Source organism: Rhinoderma darwinii, chromosome 2, assembly GCF_050947455.1.
Source record: "Rhinoderma darwinii isolate aRhiDar2 chromosome 2, aRhiDar2.hap1, whole genome shotgun sequence".
Lineage (NCBI taxonomy): Eukaryota > Metazoa > Chordata > Amphibia > Anura > Rhinodermatidae > Rhinoderma > Rhinoderma darwinii.
In genome coordinates, this window is record NC_134688.1 from 251,788,889 (window position 1) to 251,811,503 (window position 22,615).

At 43.9% G+C, this 22,615-nt stretch overlaps 2 protein-coding genes across 6 annotated transcripts in view; one reads left to right on the forward strand and one right to left on the reverse strand.

The window, feature by feature from the left end:
- Window positions 1–7,911, forward strand: part of ZBTB8OS (zinc finger and BTB domain containing 8 opposite strand) — a 31,439-nt gene extending 23,528 nt beyond the window's left edge. For all 3 annotated transcript variants that reach the window (XM_075853124.1, XM_075853126.1, XM_075853125.1), the window contains one exon: window positions 7,599–7,911. In XM_075853124.1, coding sequence (XP_075709239.1) covers window positions 7,599–7,685 — 87 coding nt within the window. In that variant the 3' untranslated portion in view covers window positions 7,686–7,911. The remainder of the gene's footprint in view (window positions 1–7,598) is intronic.
- On the reverse strand, window positions 1,486–22,360 carry LOC142742901 (zinc finger and BTB domain-containing protein 8A-like). 3 transcript variants are annotated; one of them, XM_075853119.1, is made up of 4 exons: window positions 22,185–22,360; window positions 14,814–15,754; window positions 12,075–12,244; window positions 1,486–8,758 (listed from the first exon to the last, which is right to left on the reverse strand). In XM_075853119.1, the coding sequence occupies exons 2-4, from the start codon at window positions 15,739–15,741 to the stop codon at window positions 8,441–8,443; spliced, it is 1,416 nt and encodes a 471-aa protein (XP_075709234.1). In that variant the 5' UTR covers window positions 15,742–15,754; window positions 22,185–22,360; the 3' UTR covers window positions 1,486–8,440. The 3 variants fall into 3 exon arrangements, with proteins under 3 accessions (XP_075709234.1, XP_075709235.1, XP_075709236.1); XM_075853120.1 differs by lacking the exon at window positions 22,185–22,360 and adding an exon at window positions 21,916–22,150; XM_075853121.1 differs by lacking the exon at window positions 22,185–22,360 and adding an exon at window positions 21,528–21,623.
- Between the last annotated feature and the right edge of the window lie 255 nt (window positions 22,361–22,615).

A 22,615-nucleotide genomic window follows, 5' to 3' on the forward strand; every position in this document is an offset into this window, starting at 1 on the left:
GAGGGGGCGAAGTCAGGAAGGGAAGGGAGGGAAAACAAGGATAAACACCAAGTATATATTAATACATCCAATTGCATATGTAACATAGGCACAAAGAGAATATGAGCTTGTCCGGGAGGAAAGTCCCATCCTCCTGCCTGCATATATCAAAGTCCCAAGAGTAGACCTCTCCACAAGGGAACATGGTTGTCCACAATCCCACTGGACAGTAAAACGTACCACCCTGTTCTGGCGGAGTGCAAAAAGTCTCTCATACACACAATGTGACGAAACACTATCAATAACCTCCTTCAGAGAAGGCGCAACGGCAGACTTTCACCGTTTAGCTAACAAAAGTTTAACCGATAGGCAGATATGACACACTAAAACCCTATGGGATGGCAAAACAGAGAGCATATCTAAAGACCGGAAGACCAAAGTTGCGTTCAGTACCAACTGAGGACCTAATAGTTTGGAGAAAATATCAAATACCGCTACCCATAATGGAGCACTAACCGGCCAATCCCAGAAGATGTGATATAAGGAACACCCCCCCCCCCCCCCGCATCCCCGCCAACACAAGGGACTAGAAGTCGTAAAGATCTTGGACAATTTAGATGGAGTATAATACCACCTTAAAGAGGCTCTGTCACCAGGTTTTCAAACCCCTATCTCGTATTGCAGCAGATCGGCGCCGCAATGTAGATTACAGTAACGTTTTGTTTTTTTTCAAAAACGAGCATTTTTGGCCAAGTTATGAGCATTTTTATATTTATGCAAATGAGCCTTTCTTAAGTACAACTGGGCGTTTTTACTTGTTTTACTAGCTGGGCGTTGTGAATGGAAGTGTATGATGCTGACGAATCGGCATCATCCACTTCTCTTCGTTAACACCCAGCTTCTGGCAGTGCACAGACACATAGCGTGTTCTCGAGAGATCACGCTGTGACGTCACTGCCTGCCCCAGGTCCTGCATCGTGTCGGACGAGCGAGGACACATCGGCACCAGGAGACAGAGGCTACAGTTGATTCTGCAGCAGCATCGGCGTTTGCAGGTAAGTCGATGTAGCCTCTGTCACCTGGTGCCGATGTGTCCTCGCTCGTCCGACACGATGCAGGACCTGGGGCAGGAAGTGACGTCACAGCGTGATCTCTGGAGAACACGCTGTGTGTCTGTGCACTGCCAGAAGCTGGGTGGTAACGAAGAGAAGTGGATGATGCTGATTCGTCAGCATCATACACTTCTATTCACAACGCCCAGCTAGTAAAACAAGTAAAAACGCCCAGATGTACACACACAATACACGCCCACTTGTACTTAACTTTAAACACGTCCCAGTTGTACTTAAGAAAGGCTCATTTGCATAAATATAAAAATGCTCATAACTTAGCCAAAAATTCTCGTTTTAAAAACAAAAACAAAAAAACGTTACTGTAATCTATATTGCAGCGCCGATCTGCTGCAATACGAGATAGGGGTTTGAAAATCTGGTGACAGAGCCTCTTTAAAAGGATGTTGTGGTAAACTTCCAGGAGATTTGAGTTCATAGTAGACCTCGGGGTCCACTTAATAGAGTTAGACCATTCATCAATACTGTACGTAAACCCCAAATCTCCTTCCCATTTTATCATTTGTGGGATCTTAGAAGCCACCACATCCCCCAAGATTATATCATAGAAAGATCGAGTTAACGTCGAATCCCCCGTGCAGGACGTGAAGACCATGTCGTACAATCTAGAGGGGACGTGAACTTGTGCGTGTGATCTAGAAGGGAGAAGGTGTCGAGCCTGTAGGTACTTGAAAAAAATCAGAATGTGAAATTGCGAACCCCGATCTCAATTCCGAGAAGGATTTAATAGAATCATTCCGGAAAAGGTCGGTCAGTGTCGCAATGCCTAAGGTAGACCAAGCCCTCATCTTAAAATTAGGAATCAGAAGCTCAAGAGCATCAACCGGCAAAGGGAGCGTGCTGGTAGAAGCTGAGGAGGGAATCTGTTTTAAAGTCGCTCTCCACGCCTGAATCGAGATTTTCACTGTAAGAAAGTTTGGGACCGAGCTATTAGGAAATTTCGCATGGGTCAAAAGTAACGAGGGGAGAGAGGTATCTCCCATAAAATGACGTTCAATCGTAGGCCAACTAGAGAATGGGAGGCACCAGTGTCTCAATTGATGAACCACTATAGCCTTGTGATATGCTTCAAGGTTTGGGACACCCATACCCCCCCTCTGCCGATGGATACAAATTTCATCAATTGGTCTTGTAACTTCCGGAGTAGGAATCCAGGTATAGGGACCATAACCGTCCTAAAAATGTAAAGTATCTTAGGGAGGATAAGCATTTTATATAGTACCATTCGACCCATCCAGGAAGGCTCAGTGTCTGATAGGCGTTTGCAGTTCGACTTGCAATTTAGCATGTAAGGGGAGAATGTTGATATGAGCCAGCTTAGAAGTTGTAGAACACAAGTTGATACCGAAGTATGGAATCGATACCTCCTCCCATCCAAACGGGAACTCCCTTTGAATGTCTTGGCGCAGTGTTGTGGGAATCGATAGGCCCAGTATCTGAGACTTGGAGGCATTCATTTTATAATCTGAAACCGTACCAAATTGCGACAATCTCTGAAACCCTTCTGAGGGATGCCAGCAGGTTCGTAAGAGTCAGTATAACATCGTCAGCAAATAAGCCAATTTTATGTTGTCTATGCCCTACTGAAATACCACGCACTTCCAAATCCATGCGTATCATCTCTGCCATAGGTTCCATTACCATAGTGAAAAACAAGGGGGATAGAGGACATCCTTGCCTGGTACCATTGGTGATACAAAATGGTTTAGACATCATACCATTCGCTAATACCCGAGTGGGAGGGGAGGAATAAAGGGCCCCAATCGCCTTAAGTATAGACACAGAGAAACCAAAAGCTCTTCATAGTCAAAAAAGCAAAATCCCAGTGTATCCTGTCGAACGCCTTCTCCGCATCCAGGGTAAGGAGGAGAGAAGGTGTCCGACTAGTCTCTGCTTTGGAAATCAAGTTAATAATGCGTCTAGTACCATCTGGGGCCTGTCGCCCTTGAGTAAACCCACCTGTTCATTATGTATAACAGTAGGAAGTATCGTCAAAAGGCGTTGGGCTAATATTTTTGCATAGAGTTTTGTGTCACAATTCAGCAATGATATGGGCCGAAAATTAGCTGGAAGAGTAGGAGACTTCCCCTGTTTAGGAATAGTTACAATGGTAGCCTGAAGCATCTCAGCGGGAAGGCTGCCCCTGGACATTGCAGCACTAAAAACACGAGCCAGATAAGGGGCTAAAATAGTTTCATTAAGTTTATAGTATTCGGAGGAGAACCCATCCGGCCCAGGAGCTTTATGTGGTTTGCCCATTCTAATAACTTTAATCACCTCCTCAGGCAGGATAGGAGCATTTAGTTGGTCAAGTTGAAGAGGGGATATTTTAGGCAACTACTTCGGAGGCCATAGAAAGTGTTTCTAGACCAGATTCAGGGTGAGGTGTAGTAGGGTCATCCTTTTAAATGATAAAGTTTGGAATAAAACAGGCTAAATCTGTCTGCAATGTCCCGGGGATTCAAAATTTTTGGATCCCTACCCTCTGCTAGCAAAAACGGTATCTTGGATTTTTGCTGTTTCTGCTTAACCCGTGCCACCATAAACCTACAAGCTTTGTTATGCAAAGTGTAACCGGTCATGCGAAGCGAGGTTAAGGTTTTGTCAAAGTCCGCTATTAACAACGCTCTCAACTCCTGTCTAAGTTTGCGCAAAGTATCGTTTAGAGTGTCTGAAGGGGAGGTTTGTTGCTGGGACTCCAGGACCCTAATCTGGGCCAGAACTCTGTCCAGATCAGCCTGCTCTTGTTTTTTATAATGAGAACTTTGTTGAATCAGAAGGCCTCGCAGCACCGCCTTATGGGCATTCCACAACACTAAGGGGTCTATGTCTGGGGAGTCGTTAAGATCAAAATATTCCTGCAATGGAAAGGAAATACACAATTTCTATCTGGCGAGGGCCATTAGGAATGTATTATTACGCCAAGTCCTTTAAGGCCGAGGCCAGGGTGACAGCGCTATTTGTATGGAAATCGGGGCATGATCTGACCAAGTGATCACCCCTATCTCAGCTTTGACTACCGCCTGAAGTAACCACTTATCCACCAGGAATAAGTCTATCCTAGAAAAGGTGTGGTGACAGGAGGAATAAAAGGTAAATTCCTTGGACAAAACATTATGGCATCTAAATACATCCTAAAGATCCTCCCTCTGAGCCCACGGTGAGAGCGTAGGGAAAGACCTCTTGCTCCGACTAGTAGTGTCCATACCCCTATCCGGAATGATATTAAAGTCCCCACATAAAACGAGTTGGCCTTGTTGAATTTTACGAATTTTCCTCATGGTTTTGTTTAGAAATCTAATCTGAGAAGCATTGGGAGCATATACATTGACTAAGGTATGCAAGGAATCATTGATCGAACAAACCAGAGCAAGAAATAAAGTTTAAAATCTAGTGTGTCCCTAAAGCCACGAAGACCCCAGCTTTTTTACGGTCCGAATTAGCCATAAATATGTGAGGAAATTTAGCATTCACAAAGGTAGGACACTGAGATTGCTGAAAATGAGTCTCCTGTAAACACAGGACATACGCAGCAGAAATCCGGGCCTCCTTCCTGGCAGATGATCTCTTAAATGGGCTATTTAAACCTTTGACATTAAGCGAGACAATCTTAACTGACATTATTGAAAATACCTAGCTGCATTGGAAAGCATACAATATACATTATCAACTCCATACTGACATCTTTGGATTTACAGGAAAACATACTCTTGGTGAAGCATGTGAGGCAGTAAAACAGGCAAGAATTGAACCATCGTGACAAACACAGGCAACGGGAATACAACATTTCCTGATGACCGGGAAAGTTCCAGCAGGATCCAGAAGAACTCAACGATCTTGTAAAGAGCTCTGGGGACGGACGTTCAACCAGATGACACTCGACCTCATGAATCTCAAAAGAAATATAAGTACCTTAGCGAGAATCAGCGTTCTTCGACCAGTCTGGAGAAAGTCTTGCCGGTCCTTTGGGAAAGGGTTTCGGCAAGGGGTCGGATAACGGAACACCCCACTCTTTAAATAATTTGATGCCATCAGCAGGCTTAAGAAGGACATGCGTATGGTCATCCTTACGAATCAAGAGCTTTGTAGGGAACTTCCATTTATATGGGATCGTGTTGTTGCGAAGCGATAAGGTAACGAGGATGAAATTCCTCCTAGCATGAAGCATAGCTTGTGAAAGATCCGTGTAAAGATGGACTCCGCCATATGGATCAGGCAATTTCTTAGCCCTCCTTGCAGCAAACCTCAATGATTCCTTGACCTGGAAGAAATAGATGCGGGATATCACGTCACGCGGGACGTCCGCCGCTAAAACCTCTGGTTTAGGTAAGCGATGTGCTCGGTCGATAATCCAATCTTGAGGCTGAGAGTCAGGGAGTAGAGTTTTAGATCAGTTTGCAGATACAATGGAAGGTCAGTTGGTGAGACTGATTCAGGTATGCCCCGAAAGTTAACATTGTTCCGTCTATTTCTGTCCTCCATATCCGCCATTTTGAATTTCATAGCCTCCATCTCGACTTGCAAAGCATAATGCGCATCAACCAGGTCATTATGAGCTTGAGTGAAATCTCCCATCTTGGTTTCCACATGGTCCACTTTGGAGCCCAGGTCCTCTATGGGGGTATGAAGTGTGGCATTAAGCTTTGCCAGGTCCTTTTGCAGGGAACCTCTAAGCGCCATTACCAGGCCTTTTAATGAACGTTTCCGAGGCCATCTGATCCGTGGTGGGGAGATTAAAGATCGGGTTGCCATCAGACAGAAACTGCTCCGCATGCAAGTCCTCTAAAGAGAAGAGTTTTGCCTTCTGCTTGACATGGCTACCAGTGAGGAGATCATCCATAGTGTCCTGCTGTCGCTCATCCACCATGAGCATGTGGCGAACAGATGCCGCATGAAGAAAGGCAGAGGGGGAAGCCGGCCCTGAATCCCTGCCACTGGCACAGGAGTTACCGGAGGAGCTGAAGCCGGCGCCATCTTGGATCCCGTCTTTCCGCATGCTGCGGGTGGAGAAGTAGTCAGTCAGACCATCATCTCGACCACTGGACAAGGCACCGAAGAATGGCAAAATCATGAACACCAGGTATGCTTTTTTCCTAGTCGCTTTGAGGTCTCACGACGGAGCTCCGCAAGCGTCTGCCACAGTCAGCATCCAAGCCACGCCCCCCCCACACACACTTTTACTTTAATTGGACCATGTAAGATGGAACTAAAGCTGGCCATACAGTATAGATTTTGGATGGTGGGAAAGGCTGATTTAGACCTTTTTTTGCCGACTGTTGGTGCCTTTTTGTGACTCGAACGAGCGTGACAGATGCAGATCGAGGGAAGATATCTATGGGAAAGATTTATCTGGAGTGGTGGATTTTTTTCATCGTTGTTGGGTTCAGTCCTTGGAAAGTCGTTCATGCCAAGCAAAAGATCTACATCCGTTTTATCAAGGCAGATAATGATCGTGGAATTGTTGTCTAAAACAGCAACAACCTTCGCAGACCAACCATGAACCAATGTCTGTGGGGCTGACTGAAACAGCCGAGCGCTGTACTCTGCCGTCTCCATTAGTCCCATAGATTTTGAATGGAGAAGCAGGGCACATGCTTGTCCTTTGCCATTCAAGCTCCTCCTCACTGCAATCAGGACCTCCCCATTCTAGTAACCGTGGGGGTCCTCAAGCAATCGGACATTGTTAATCTCAGGACAACCCCTTTAAAACTGTCCTTTTTGAAAATCGCAAGTGTGAGTTCATACATTCCCTCTCATTATTGCTGCAATTCTGGTACACAAACCACAAATATGTAGTACGTTGAGTACTTTCATGTTCAATTGCAGCTGCACGGTAGCCCGTGTCTAATAGTGCTTCAAAATTCTGTGATAAGTTTCATAAAATATCTATATAGGAGTTGGAGCTTCATTTTTCTTATACAGAATTTGCTGTTTACCTTCACACAGAGTTAAATTATAAAATTCTAGCTGCTTGCAGCCACCACTAAGGGGGGAGATCACTGTATATCGAACAGAGCTGAATAGGAGCTGTATAAATCTGTGTGCAGTTGCCTCCTCTCAAAGATCTAGATGCTTGGCTTTAAAATAAGACCAGGATTGCGGCTCTTGCAGCGATCTATATATCCGATATGTCATTCGCTACGGAAGTGCTTCCCTGCCATGTATGTGATACGTTCTTGACTGTGAAAGGGTTTATGTATAGTCATGGTAGTTACTAGTTAGTGTTTTATTTATTTACAAGACATCCAATACAGTACCAGAAGAGTCAGCTGAAGGTCTTAGTTATTTGTATTTCTGAGCAGCCATGGTAAGCATTGGGTTTGTTTCACATGCAGCTATACCACTTGTTACTAATTCAATGCTTTCAATCTTGATGGTATGAACAGTCGTTACTATTCACGTGTAATACGCAGGTGCTGGTTTGGTCATAAGAAATAACTTTGTTTAAAGCAAAGCCTATGCCCTTATTGTGTGCTATTTTTTTTCCAGGGTACAGAAGTAAAAGCTATTACATATTCAGCCATGCAGATATGGGAAGAAGAGAAGCCTGAGGTTTTTGTTATTATTGATATTTGACATTTACTAGAATTTTCCTCAATCTCTGAAGTAGAGAGGAGACAACTGAGCTTCTACCGAATGACGACGGAGATGCCTTACCTTCTGCACTTTTAAAAAATATATATATTAAGAAAACGGGGTGTTGTGTTTGCATGGCGTGGTAAATTGGCCTGCTCTGGAAAGTGGACTTTATTTGTAGCAAGTGTTTGCACTGAAGACCGTAAATAAACCTATTTTTAATTTACATTATTTTGTATCCTGTTAGCAGCGGTTATTAATGTAGTATTCATGTTAATACGAGCGTGGTACATTTGTGGCAGCATTCAGTTCTGCTATAGTGAGGAAACAACACAAGGGGTATCCGTAAAAAAAATTATAAAGCTTCATTACAGTGAAACTTTCAGAAATATTTATCATATTTAACATACAGAGGAATATTTCACATAGTGCCAGGTGGGGTTTCTTAGTGTTTTATGACTAAGTGCCCGATATTTACATAAACGGAAATGTTGTAAAGGCTTTTACCACCAACTGCAACATCCCATGAGGAAAACTGGGATCCAGCTATAGTGATGGTGTAATTCTCCAAGATATGATGCCGCTGCTACTAAAGAGTGGCGCACAATTACTCTAAATCAATAAAAACATCTAGGGACAGATAAAATTACAACACTGAGCATGTGCACACATCATAACTCCCGGTTTTGTGAAGCGGGGGTGGGTGGCTGGAGGAGGACGCTTATATAAGTCTTTATTTTTGTGCCTGTTAAAATTCACTTTATTCGGGATTTTGAATCTTCCTCTTCACTGTCTTCTACTTCTTGGATCACAAGTTCTGATTCTGGGCGATCTCTACTATTCTCCTCCTTGGGATCGTCCTTGAAGTTCCAACGCTGCTCTCGTTCATTTTCAGGTGGCAGCACCAGGGGCTGGTCATCCCCAAAATCAAAGTTGACATTATCCAAACCAGCTTCTGTCAAACATGGATGACATAAACGGTATCTTCTTGTCCCATCTTGAATTACTCGACCTGTGACCTCTGTAACTGGTAATTTGCAGCGCCTGCAGATGAGCTTGCCAGCTTCGTGGATCTAGGTCGAGGGCATAAGAAATTCAGTGAATACTACATGCACATAATATGGGGGTCTGGCAAGTTTAGTTGAACGCTTCATGTACACCTCTTTGAATGGTCCGCGTAAGCGCCATATATTTTGTGCCAAAAATGGGGTCAAATCCGATCAGAGGAAATCCTTTTCTTTGAGAAACACTGCCTACCCATAGGACCCAATGCTGTTTTTGACTCAAAATATACAGCTCTCACATGAACTGTTAAAACAGGCGCAATGCCTGACTTTTGCTCTCAACACGTAATAGAAATTAGGTCATTAATACTTTGTGACCAGAATTCTAAATATGGTGAATTTATAATTAATATGCAGAAAAAACTGAAATACAGCATACAACAGAGCTACAGATTAACAACAAAAGCATTCAGGCCATGTTCACACATGACGGATTTGTTGCATAGTTCCGTTACGTGCTGCAGAAAATATCAGCATGGACTTGAGGGCATAGTGCAGAAATGGAAATCTGCTTAACTCCTTCCCGCAAATGAATGAAAATTATCTAATTGTGTTTTTTGGTTTTTTTACTGCAATAGGACATAGTGGTATATTCAGTTTAGGGAAAGGGCACAAACGCATCAGCAGCGATTGCCAACTGTAATATACAGCCGACATCCCGCTTCAATGGTGAATGCAGTAAAAAGGAGACCCAAAACAATGGCTAAATTGGTTTCTTTTTCCATTCCCAAAAACAAGCCCTCATGCCGCTACATAGACGGAAGAATTAAACGTATGGCTCATGGAACGCAATGATGAAAATAAATAAATCGCTTTGTCCCCAAAATAACTATCCTGAATGGGTTAATGCTCTACTTGTGGATTTCTTATGGATTTCACAAATTGTACTGTAAAATCTAGGCATGTTGCGGAAAAATGCAGAGTGTAAACCTAGGTTTAAACTGACTCCAATAGGTCATGGATCGGTCTTGGTAGTTCTATAAAATCTCTGCAGGGAAAAAGGTCTCCGATGCTTAATAACGCAGTAGAAAGGATACTGATGCAGGTGGATTTACACACTGAAATCTGCACCAAAGTACAGTACAATGTTAGTGAATAGGGTTAACAGACTCCATTCACTCAGTGTAAAAATCACCAGTGGATTTTCAAACCCACAGCATGCCCTATCTGTTGAGGAAATGCTGCGGATTTCATTCATTGCAATGCTAGGAATTAAATCCATGGCTGATGTCCACACCAGAAGAACGAGTTACAGTCATATTTCATTGCGGATTTTGGTACAGATTTTTAGGCTGGTTCCACAGAGTAATTTTTTTCTTTTTTTCCACAATGTCGGGAACCTCGCCTTAGGCCAAGAACGCACAGTTTTGATGCAGTTTTTGGTTGTGTTTTTTTTAGCCTTAGGCCGGGTTCCCACGGGCCGGATACACTGTGCAAAAGCTGTGCAGCGTATCAGACTTGGAACCTGCAGCACCTTCTGTCCCAAAATGTGGTGCGGACCATTTCCGCTGCGGACTGAAGCACTGGGAGAACTTCCATACTTACCACCTCCCTCTTCTCTGCGTGTAGTCAATCCTCCTACAAGACACTGCAGCCTGTGATTGGCTGCAGTGGTCACATGGGATGAAACGTCATCCTAGGAGGCCGGACTGCAGGAAGAAGGAAGGCGTTCTGGCTAAGTATGATTTTCAAAAAAAAATTCCCTGAGTTGCGATTTTTGTGGTGGAATCGCTGTGATTCCACTGCAAAAGTCCTAAAACACTTTCGCAACAGAAAATCAACGAAAATACAGCATAAATTGACATTTACATTCCGCACCGCATGTCAATTAATTAACGTTTACGCTGTATTTTTTTTCCGCAGCGTGGGCATGAGATTTTCTAAACCTCATTCATTTTGATGCTACTGTAAATGCTGTGGAATTTCCGCATAGAATTCCATTGCAGAAATTCTGCAGCGGTTACGCTACATGGGAACCCGGCCTTACACAAGAGCAGGCACAAAATAAAGGCGATGCATCAGTCCCTTTTTTTTATACCTTCCATGCCTTTTGAACTTCCGGCTTTGGCTCAAAAACTGCATCAAAACTCTGTGTGATCCTGTTCTGATATACCTGCTTTTTTCATTCTGAATTTGCATCCCTTAGGAATTGGACTGAGATGTTTCTGTGCACTCTATGCTATTACAGCACGTGTTTGTAATACATATCTTCACTGCTACACTACAAAAGCATAACAGACCATTTTTTTCCTGCTGACAGAAATACCTTTACAGCATATGTGTACCTGCGTCATGGGAGGAATTTTATTCTTTACATATGGATCTGAGTATTTTGAGAGATTCAAGTTGCAGTATGTTGTTGGCGGATTTCCGTGTTGATTTTTGTTTATAAGGATACAAACACACACAGAGCGTTCAGGGCGCATACGCTGTGTCAAGCTGTTGCAGTGTATCCGCCCTGAACATCGCAGGGAATGTAGTCCGGAAAATCGCACCACGTTGTGGTGCGTTTTTCCGGCAGTTTCCGCTACGTAAAGAAGCCGCACCAGAGATTTAACAACAAAAAAAAAAAGTTCATACTTACCCCCTCCCTCTCCTCTGCGCGTAGTCCAGCCTCCTGGGATGATGTTACAGGCCATGTGACCGCTGCAGCAGTCACATGGGATGAAAGGTCATCCTAGGAGTCTGGACTGGAGAAGAAGCCAGGAACGCTGGGTAAGTATAGTTTTTTTTTTCTTGCTTGTGATTTTTGCGGTGGAATTGCTGTGACTCTGCTGCAAATGTCGCAACACACACCATTTTGTTGCAGATTTAAGCACCCCATTGAATCCAATGGGGAAAACCCACAACAGAAACGCTGCGATTCCGCAGCATTAATTGACATGCTGTGGTTGAGGAAACCGCATCGCAGGTCAATTTATGTGCATTTTTTTTTCGGGGGCTTTTTTTCTTTGTGTGGGGACGAGGTTTATTGAAATCTCACCCACACTCGTGCTACTGTAATACACTGTGGATTTTCCGCAATTAAACAGTTGCAGAAAATCCACAGTGTTTACACTGTGCGTGTTCGTACCCTAAGAGAGGCCTGATTGTGGATCTGCAAGTTCAGAGCTTAGAGCTACAATTCAGCTGAGAGTTCGCCACAGGGATTGATAACCTGCTGTGTGTGAAGAATACTGGCAAGTTCTCTTGTGCATCCGCTGTGCTCAGAGACCATTTGCAATTTTTCATTTTAGACCAGACATTTGTTGCAAAAGTGCAGCAAGCCTTTAACAGGATATGGCCAATATAAATAAGTATAAGTGCAGCAATTTTTATTACATACAGTTTGAAAATGGTTGCGGAGGTGCTCCAAACGTGTGAACCTCTTCCCACAGGCCTCACAAGGATATGGCCGCTCTCCAGTGTGACAGCGCAGATGACGCTTGAGGTCAGCTTTGCGTTTGACGGTGTGGGTACAAAACGGACATTTATACCTCACAGGACTCAGATCATCTGAAAACAGAAAATGTATAAAATGAGAATTCAAGGTAAAAGTTCATCCAGGAGTTTCCCAGTATGTGCATGAATACAGATTGAGTAACAATTCAATATTTTTTGGGACATGTCGTGTGCATTTTATATGTTGCAGAGGGGAACGCATAAAATGGGCAGAACTGTGTAGTCTCATACTTTATTACATCCAATAATCTGACAGATCCCTTTAAAGTAATTGGGATTCATGAGACTTCCATTTAAATCCAATAAAAACAGATCTGTTCGGGATATGTCAGAAATAGAAGTCTTGATGCAGATAAGAAGCCTAAATCTGCCTCAACGCTATCTGCCGGTTTTTTTTTTTTTGTTTTTTTTTACATAAAACTATCTTTAAAAACCATAATTGTTGTTCTAGACTAGGTTCTCCTTCAGTAAACCTAAGCTTGTATAAAAATGTCGTTTTGGCCATAATAGATGCACTCCTCCTCCCTGCAAATTTGCAGCCACTTCTCCATGTATTCTCTGGCTGGATGCAGCAGCTGGCTCACCAGGCGGGATGCAGATATGCCATAAATGTCTGAGTTGGAAATACCCCATTAACCAGTTCAGGACCAGGCTATTTTGCGCCTTCAGGACCAGACACCATTTAGCCCTTTTTAGCATGTGTTAGTTAAATTGCTATAACTTTTTTATTTGTTGGGCTAACGACGTGATTTTTGTGAAGTTTTTTCCGTAGACAATGCAGGTTTCTTTTTTTATCGTTTCTATACACACCTTTTTTGCTATTTTAGAATTTTTATTCATAAAGTTTGAAAATAATAGTAAAAAAAGAAGCTTTTTTACGATTCAGCTATTTATTTATTTTTGGTAATAACATAGTTTTACCCTAAAATAGACCTTTTATTTGTGATCGCCATTGTCTACCTTAAATTTTTATATATTACATGTCTATATTAGGGTAATTGGGTCAGCGCTAGTGTTATGACAATGATTGGCGGGGGGGGGGGGGTGAACGTTTTTTTTGGGGTGGGTATTTTGTGTATTTAATTTTTTTGCACTTTACTATGGTCTGTCCCTCAAGGGTCAAAAAAGACCTATATTTTTTTTATTTCTTTTACACCATGTTTTTCCACTAACTGGGGCTGCACAGCAGCCCCAGTTACAGGGGAAATCAGCCCTCTCATAGTGACGATTGGCACTAACTGGGCTGTGCTGGGTCTAGTAAGACCCAGCAGCAGTCTGTCAGTAACAGCACCTGGCGATCATGTGACCAGTCACATGATCACCGGGAGGAATAGAGACAGCTGCTTCTATCTTCTCCTCAGGGTCCCCGGCAGTCACTGACAGCCGGAGTCCCGACTTTCATCTGCCCGATCGCTCGGGCAGCAAGTTAAAACCCGAGCCGTAAAAAGTCTATGGCTCGAGTTTTAAGGACCAGGAACCCGGGAACCAGTTAATGTATTTCTCCTTTGTATATTTATGTTCTTAAATGGCCTCCAAATATTAGTTTATAAAGCAGGCATTCCTATTATACTATGACCATTTCATAGGTTCCTGATGTTTAAGGGGTTGTCCAGTGCTAAGAAATTGATGGCCTATCCTCAGAATAGGCCATTAACATCTGATCGTTGGGAGTTCAACTCTCAGCACCCCCGCCGGTCAGTTGTTTTGAAGGGGCAGTGGCGCTCGTACGAGCGCTGCTTCCCCTTCATTTCTTATCTGCATGTACTGTAAATCACTGAAAACCCTTGTAGCGGTGGTTCACAGTATTAGGCATCATTTACTCGAGTGTAATATACGCGCGTGCTTTTCACGCGTGTCGTACGCACCTATATTACTCTATGGGGCAGTGCAGACAGTCCGTGGGTTTTGCGCAGCATGAGTGCGCTGCGTAAAACTTACGACATGTTCTATATTTCAGCGTTTTTTGCGCATCACGCACCCATTGAAGTCAATGGGTGCGTGAAAACCACGCAGGTCGCACGGAAGCACTTCCGTGCGAACTGCGTGATTCGCGCAACAGCTGTCAAACTCTGGATGTTTGTAAACAGAAAAGCACGTGGTGCGTTTCTGTTTCCATTCAAACGGAGTGTCATAATGATGGCGGCTGCGCGAAAATCTCGCAGCCGCGCATCATACACTGATGACACAGCTGTTAAGTGCATTTTGCGCATTTAAAACGCCGCGTTTTATGCGTGCGCAAAACGCACACGCTCGTGTAAATCAGGCCTTAGTCTTTTCTAATTCAAGTGAGTGGGAGAAGGCTATAATATTGTGTACCGCCGCTACAAGTGTGTTGGCGATTCACACTACCAGCAGTGACCGTAATGAAGGCGAAGAAGCGCTCGTACAGCTGATCGGTGGGGGTGCCGATAGTCGGGCCACCACCGATCAGATCTTTATGGCCTATCCTGAGGATAGGTCATCAATTTCTTATGACTGGAAAACACTTTTAACTTGCGTAATGTTTCATGTCATACCAGTTATGTTTGTATTTGTAAGATACTGTAACACTGGGAGTAGTCGGTGAATAGATTGGTAATCAAATATAGATTTTTATGTTCATGATCAGTGACATAACTCTCACCTTCGCTCCAACCAGACATAACACCTAAGATGGTAGGCATTGCTTTGTACAGCTCATCAGCCTTGGAGATATGAGGAGCTATGTCCTGATCTCCAGAATCTACATGCTGTGGTGACTCTGGCCAGCTTTGAGCAGTATCACCTTCTTCCTCCTCTTCTTCTTCAGGCTTTGGACACACTAATTCTTCATTCGATTGTGGTTCTTCATCCGGCATTGTATTATCTTCATCATGGACCATACATTCTGCAGAACCACCCACAAGGTCACCTAACGGTACTGGTGTAACGCAAGCAGGGGTTAAGGCTTCAGGCATTAACCGTCTACGGTGCTTGCGGACATGCTCTGGTTTACGGGAATGTTTAGAGAAAGGACGCTGCAACCGGGGGTTGATGGGAGGGGGATAATTGTATCCAGCAATGAAACCACTATGCTCTGCTGTTTCATGAGTGTGTGTCGGGCTATTTTGAGTCCTCCACCCAGCTGCATAAAGTCCAGTACCATTGCTGCCATTGTCTTTGTCTGACAAGCTAAAGAAGCCATCCCTCTCCTTTTCATTGATATCAAGGGAGGATTTGATAAACATCTTGCATACGCTGATGACATCAGTCATTTGTAAATAACTAGCTGCTGACATCACTTCAATGACATTCTGCCCAGACAGGGGTAATTTACCAGAATACACAAAATCTAGTATGGCAGTGAACGTGTCAGCAGAAAAAACATCAAAGGTGGCGGTTGTCGGCTTGCTTACGTCCTTGCAGCTTTGGGACAGCAGCATTTTGAAGTATCCACTGCTGGCAAACAGGATATTTCTATGAGCCTTGAACATCTGGCCTTCTACCATGATGTGACAGTCACAAAACAGGTCTTTCTTTCTCTGTTCATCCAACTGCTGCAGGAGTCGAATATGATGAGAGGAGAAATCCATCCTTCCCAGTACACTGTGTAGCAGAGGAAAAGGCGGGTGAGATAAAAATAACTAGGAGGAAATAAAGACTTTAGGAATTAGAAAGGATTAGGAAAAGGTATAGAACTTAAAGGGGTTGTTTCAACACAAACATTTATTGAATATCTACAAAATACGCCATAAATATCTGATGCGGATCCAAATTGAGGACCAGTAACTCCCGTCCCGTCTTAGAAGTGAATGTACGTTATGGAAACAGTGTAGCTCAGCTTCCAGTCTTGTCATGTACCTATGCTCCACCTGGATGTGGTGATTATCAGCCGCCTCGCCAGGCTGGATGAAGTCAGGAGACCCTCGTTCGGGAGATAGGTGTGGGTCCCAAGAGGTGAGACTCATCTATCAGACATATATGGCATATCTGGTGGATATGCCAAAAAGGTTTGTGGTGGCAAAACCCCTTTAAATGGTCGCTAAGTTTTCAAACAATTTATGCTAATCTAAAAGTATACCTGATATACATCAACTTTGAAAATGTACTTCCTGTTAACATTTTGTTGTTTTATCCATGTAAATTCTGTGTGAAGTTACTGCCACTAGGTGTCTCACTTCCTGTAATCTGCTGTTCACCCCGTTGTCAAGCAAAACCCGTCCCTAGTTATAGAGCAGATTTGATGGACTGCAGAAGGTGGGGATGTGTCTTCACTGCCTCTCTATACTAGTCTACGGAGAGGGGAGGGGGAGCAGGAGGAGAGAGCAAAGAGGGAAAGAGACACAGACACCCTGCTCATACAAGTCTATGGAGAATGGAAGGAGTGGCAGGAGCAGAGTGAAAAGACAGACAGACGTGCTGATGTTACGTCAGCACTGGATTCTCCGCTATACTGCTGTATAATCTCAATGCTGATGCAGAGATATATATATATATATATATATATCTATCACACAAAAAACTGGCGACAGAACACTGCAAACACCAATGCCACCTAAACCACTAAATATAAATACATAACTGCTGAATCTACTTACAAAAGTGAGGTTCTTAGCGCACATTTTGATCAAATTGTGTGAGCCCACCTGCCACTACAGGGTGCTCTCTATAAGGTGGGTCCCTAACGCTGCTCATACACCCTGATGCTTGAGAAAGGCTCTGGGGGACAGAGTTGAAACGTTGCACTGAGGTCAATAAAGTACCCTTGATTTGTATACCTGGGACTTGGGTCAGTTCCCTAGGGCTTGCACCCAAACACTGCCTCTGCTATATATAGAGCAGAATCCTGCTCTATGTGTGCAGTGTATAGAAGTCATGATAATTGTTTGGCTCAGCCCACTATCTTATAGACAACTGAGAATTAGGTATAGAGCCTGCAGAGTGGAAAACCTCTAAAAAATGCAGAATACAAGTCATATAATGGCCAGAAATAGTATAATTCCATATGTACACAAATATATCAGCTTATTCTGAAAAGTCATTTGAAAAAAAGTTAGGTACGCTTTAAGCTGGCCATTCACTTGAGATAGCTATGGGCCCAAATGCTCGTTCAGTTGACAATTTTTCTTCCCGAGTTCACCTGTACATGCATAGTTTTTTTTTAATGGGGAGATGAGAATAAGATGCAGTAGGGCGCCTCTAGCAGTCACTTATCTCCAGCTGGAACAAATGATTCAGGCACGTTGAAATCCAACATAACCGATCCCCCTTTCCCCTGACATTTGCAGGTTAGAGGAGAGTCGAAAATTGGCAGGTTCAGCTGACTTATCTAATGTGTATGGCGAGCTTTAGTTAGGGTCCAGTTCACAAAAATAGTCACTGTAAAAATAATTGACAATTTCACTGTATATACTGTAAATCCAATCTTACAACAAATGAATGCAAGAGGTGACTGCTACATATTACTACTTTTATGGTGTTATTCCACAAAATAAATGGAAGTCAGCAGCGATCAAACAAGTTTTCAAAGAGTTCCCATATCTTAAAATTTCAGGCGTTGCAGCCAGTGTCAGGCTCCAGCCCAAGAGCCCCTTGTATACCCAGCCCCTTGTTAAGGCCTCAACGAATCGCGGGCATACGTGAAAAGGCCATAGGCCATCATTCCACGTCCTACAAACTTCCTATGTTAAATAAAGAAAATATGAAAATGACGAGTGCCGTGGATTTTTCTCAATACCCCTGGTTCTATACACTGCTTTCTCTTATCTACCCATGATTATCCGGAACTGGAGTCCAGGTTCACCATGAACTCTCCTTGTCTCTCCCTTGCCCTTGTTTGTTTCCCATTCTATCTCCCACTTCCTTTCTTGTGTCTATTTTGAGCGGTCATTTGCTTCCTGTGATTGCGCTTACCTACTACTGCCACTGCATTTTAGGATGTATGAGAAGCTGAATTATTGTAGGTTTCTTTCCTTTTACTTTTAATCAATGCTCCTTCCCGTTATGAGTGCTCAGAGTGCGGTCATACTGTGTGCTCTTCATGGGTTGTGATGCTCACCCTCCTGTTTGGGCTGTGCCCTTATTGTCATGTTCTTTTTATTATGGGGACATACCTTCTCCAAATGTTTTTGTACTTGTTTGTATTAAAACCAATAAAAAAAATTTGAATTGGGAAAAAAAGGAAGCATGCGTAATGATCAGCGATTGACAGAAAAGAAAGACGTCTGCATGAAATCAAAAAACGCAAGGTTTCCAACACTTTCCTCATAAAATACAGTCAATGCTACAAACATTTTCCCTGAAAGCAGTTTGTAAAAAAACAACGTATATCTCGTCCTGCAAAAAAACAAGACCTCACACAGCTACATTGATGAAGGAATAAAAACGGCACGTCCAACCAAATGCAGGGGGTGAAAAATGTAAAGAGGCTCTGTCACCACATTATAAGTGCTCTATCTCCTACATAATATGATCGGCGCTGTAATGTAGATAACAGCAGTGGTTTTTATTTTGAAAAACGATCATTTTTGATCAAGTTATGAGCTAGTTTAGATTTATGCTAATGAGTTTCTCAATGGACAACTGGGCGTGTGTTTACTTTTTACCAAAGAGGAGTGTATGACGCTGACCAATCAGCGACCAATCAGCCTCATACACTTCTCATTGTTCCAGCATGATCCACAGCACAGTGTGATTGTGCAGTGAAAGAAGCTGGGCTGGAACAATGAGAAGTGTAGGACACGGATTAGTCACTGATTGGTCAGCGTCATACACTCCTCTTTGGTAAAAAGTAAAAACACGCCCAGTTGTCCATTGAGAAACTCATTAGCATAAATCTAAACTAGCTCATAACTTGCTCAAAAATGATCGTTTTTCAAAATAAAAACCACTGTTGTTATCTACATTACAGCGACAATCAGATTATGTAACTACGATGCTAGGAGCCCGGCTCCCTGCAGTGTGTACGGTCCGGGAAATGCTGCTGACATACGGACCGTAGATCACAGACCAAACACGCTCGTGTGTGGGAGGCCTAAAACTAACAGGCATCTGTTAGGCCATGCAAAGAATAAAAAAAAATTAAAAAAAATTGTTCTGTCCAAGGCCAAAATTGGCCGTGTCCCTAAGGCCGGGTCCCCACGTAGTGTAAACGCTGCAGAATTTCCGCAATGAAATTGTGAGTTGAAATTCCGCATCATTTACAGTAGCAGCAAAGCGGATGAGATTTAGAAAATGTCATGCCCACGCTGCAGATAAAAAAACGCAGCGTAAACGTTAATTGACCTGCGGTGCGGAATTTAACGCCGCAGCATGTCAATTTATGCTGAATTTTTGTTGATTTTCTGTTGTGAGTTTTCCCTATTGAATTCAATGGGATGCAAATCCTGCTACAGAAAGCCAAGCGTTGCGACTTTTGCGGAAATCGCAACTCCGGAAAGAAAAAATAAATAAATATCACTTACCCAGAATGCCCTTCTTCCTGCAATCCGGCCTCCTGTGAAAACGTTTCATTCCATGTGACCGCTGCAGCCAATCACAGACTGCAGAATTACATGGCCTGCAACGTCACCATAGGAGGCCGAGCTAGGAGTAGTGAAGACGGAGGGGGTAAGTATGAGCGCTTTCCTCCACAGCGGAAATTGCATTAGAAAAACCGCACCACAATGGTGCGATTCTTCGGACGGAACGTACTGAGGGCTCCAGGTCTGACACGCTGCGTGATTTTTACGCAGCGTATCAGACCAGTGGGTATCTGGCCTAAGGGGTAAAGCCTAATGTTGCCATTATGTGAGGGAAATGATGGGGTCACTTATTAATGTGGTGGTGTTGTTTTGGAATTTGAACCTCCATGTGCCTCACATTAATAGTAATTAACCCCATCATGTACCTCACACATTAACCCAATGTTGTCCATTAATATAGGGTACGATCTGCTTGTTGAAATTTTGATTGGCCGGTGCATGTACCACACAATTGGATGGACGCGTGCAGTCACACGATAGTTGTGCGAAGTGCTAACGCATGCGGTCAGATTGGAGGTCCATGGTCCCGTCAAGGCGTTCTTTGCACTTAAACCCATGCACCTGACTGCACCATTAGGGGGTTAAGGCTTGTTTATCTGCACACATAAGGTGGCATTCCCATCTCTGTAATTTGCCTACTGTTATTAATTATTTTTTTTCTATCAAGCCCTACCAGTCCATATCCCCATAACAGCCAGAATGCCTCCATTAGCAGTGTCATCAGAGTGCCACCACCAGTGTGCCCGCTGATAAAGTTCCTAGCAGAGTACTCCTATAAACAAGTGTCAGAAGAATGTGCCCCTGATAAACAGTGCCAGCAGTGTTTTCCAATAAACAATACTCCTAGCAGTGTGACTGGTGACGGGACTGGAAAAGCCCCGGTTGTTACTGTTCATATGTGGACAGTTCCATCAGGGGCTCCTCCAGTCCTGGAGTCCCCGGCCAGAGGGCTGTTTATTCCCAGTAATGAATCAACGGGCTGGTTCCCGGCCAGAGGGCTTCCGATGTTTTGGCAGGGGACTCCGTAGTAAAAAATCCCTGACATCACTGGCCATATATGACCCTGACATCAGGGGATCCCTCTAGGAGCGGGATCCCCAGCCAGAAGGCTGTCAACGCTCTGGCCAGGTATTCTTGCATTACAAAGCCCCTAACGTCACTGTCCATATATGGACAGTGACATCAGAGGCTCCTCCAGGAGAGGAATCCCTGCCCAAAGTTTTTCAGACACTCTGGCCGGGGAGTCCGTCATCTCAAAGCCCCTGTATATAGAGTGACATCAGGGCCTTCCCTGGGCTCAGCGTTTAAAGTAGCACAGTAGTAGTATTGGGAGTTCAGGCGACGTATATCACTGTATGCCTATACAGCGCGATACATTGGCGCCTTCCGTCAAGGTTATACGCTGGGACTCTTCCTGACTCGTGAACAGGCGCTAATCAGCCTGGCAATGAGTTCCTCACAATGATGCCGGACATACAGAATACATAGCACATTTTGATCATATTCCATGCAACCATCTAACGACGCCCCTTTTTTTATGCAGAAGAAAAATAAGCGTCAGAGATGTAGGTAAAAGTCGCAGCAAAAAAAAATAATCATTTATTCACAAGGTAAATGTGCACATCTGTGTTTGGCCGTTCTGTCAGGAGTTGTTATCACTTTCGGCAAGGATAATGCAGCGCTATTCTCGCCGTCATAATGACAGACCCCAGTATAGGTCAGCATTGTAAACCGTAGCCATAACGCAGATGTGAACAGAGCCTATGTGTTTCTCCAGTGTATTTCTGGCTATTTGCTTTCTATATTTTATGTAATAGGGTACATGTGCCCCACAGATATCCCTTCTGCTATATTACCCTGGTGGTAGGATATGACGGGCAATGTAAAGGTATATTGCGTTCTACTAGATCCAGTCATCTCTTTCCTCCAATAAACACCACTGACACTTCGCAATAGCTGTCACACACGCAAAATGAACTCTCTCGAAACAGCTCACTGATTGGCGGAGTAACATGTCCATCAAAGCAGCACCCACTTTATAACTGCAGTTCCTATTGGCTACTATCCTCGCCGGTAAAGGCGGGATCAAGCACCTGAATAGCGATTCGCTTCGCTATCTGTCACTCAAGTAGAGGCGGGATGTTAAGCACCGTAGAAACGTAATTGGTAGCCAATGCTGTCTGTTATATGCCACACCCTTACCGGGAGATTCGGTACCGGTACATTGCTGTAAATATTACCCACCTTCGTTTGTTTGCCATATCTAATATTCGTTCGTCACCTTTCTCCCATGGGCCGGTCCATTTCAAGCGGTCAGTGACCCGAAAACCTAAGTCGCCCGCGTATGTTTACGGTGTATTCTTAAGCCCAAGCATGTAAAAAATGCACCTGTGATACTGCGGTAATCAAGCTCTAGGTTTTGGTGACATTCACACACCCCGCCCGGAGCCGGGTCACCTCAGTCGGTGCACTGTTCTGGCTGCAGTGTTCCAAATGCACGCAGATATACATACCGAAGACACCACCCCCTTTCGGGTGTTCTGTCGCTTCTGCTTTCCTTCTCACCCGCTTTTGATTTCTCCGGTGTTGTTTCCGTCACCCGAATGTTCGGACAAAGACCCGTCACGTGACGACGCCCGAGGGCTGAGACTGTCTTAAAGGGGCCGCACCTAAGGGGGTGTGCAAGACACCCGGAGGAGTGGCATGCATTTGTGTGGTGACCCGAGTTATATGCTGATAATGTACTGTACTGGCACAGTAGAAATGTAACATGTTATGCTATAAATGGGTACCACTATGTATAGCAATCTTATACATTATAGGGCTTGGAATGAGGGTAAGTAGTAGAAACATCAGCATATGCCCATTCACCTGCTCCTCTAGATCTCCACAGGCAGCTAGCCATGCATAGGTATGTCACTATGGACGAGCACTGGCTACATTG

What these genes read in the sequence shown, in the direction of transcription:
- LOC142742901 (XM_075853120.1), bottom strand. An exon ending in TATGTCTGGTTGGAGCGAAG is followed by an intron (nt 12,245 to 14,813) that starts GTGAGAGTTATG and finishes TTCTGTTTTCAG; the next exon opens with ATGATCTGAGTCCTGTGAGG. An exon ending in TCCGCAACCATTTTCAAACT is followed by an intron (nt 8,759 to 12,074) that starts GTATGTAATAAA and finishes CCCTCGACCTAG; the next exon opens with ATCCACGAAGCTGGCAAGCT.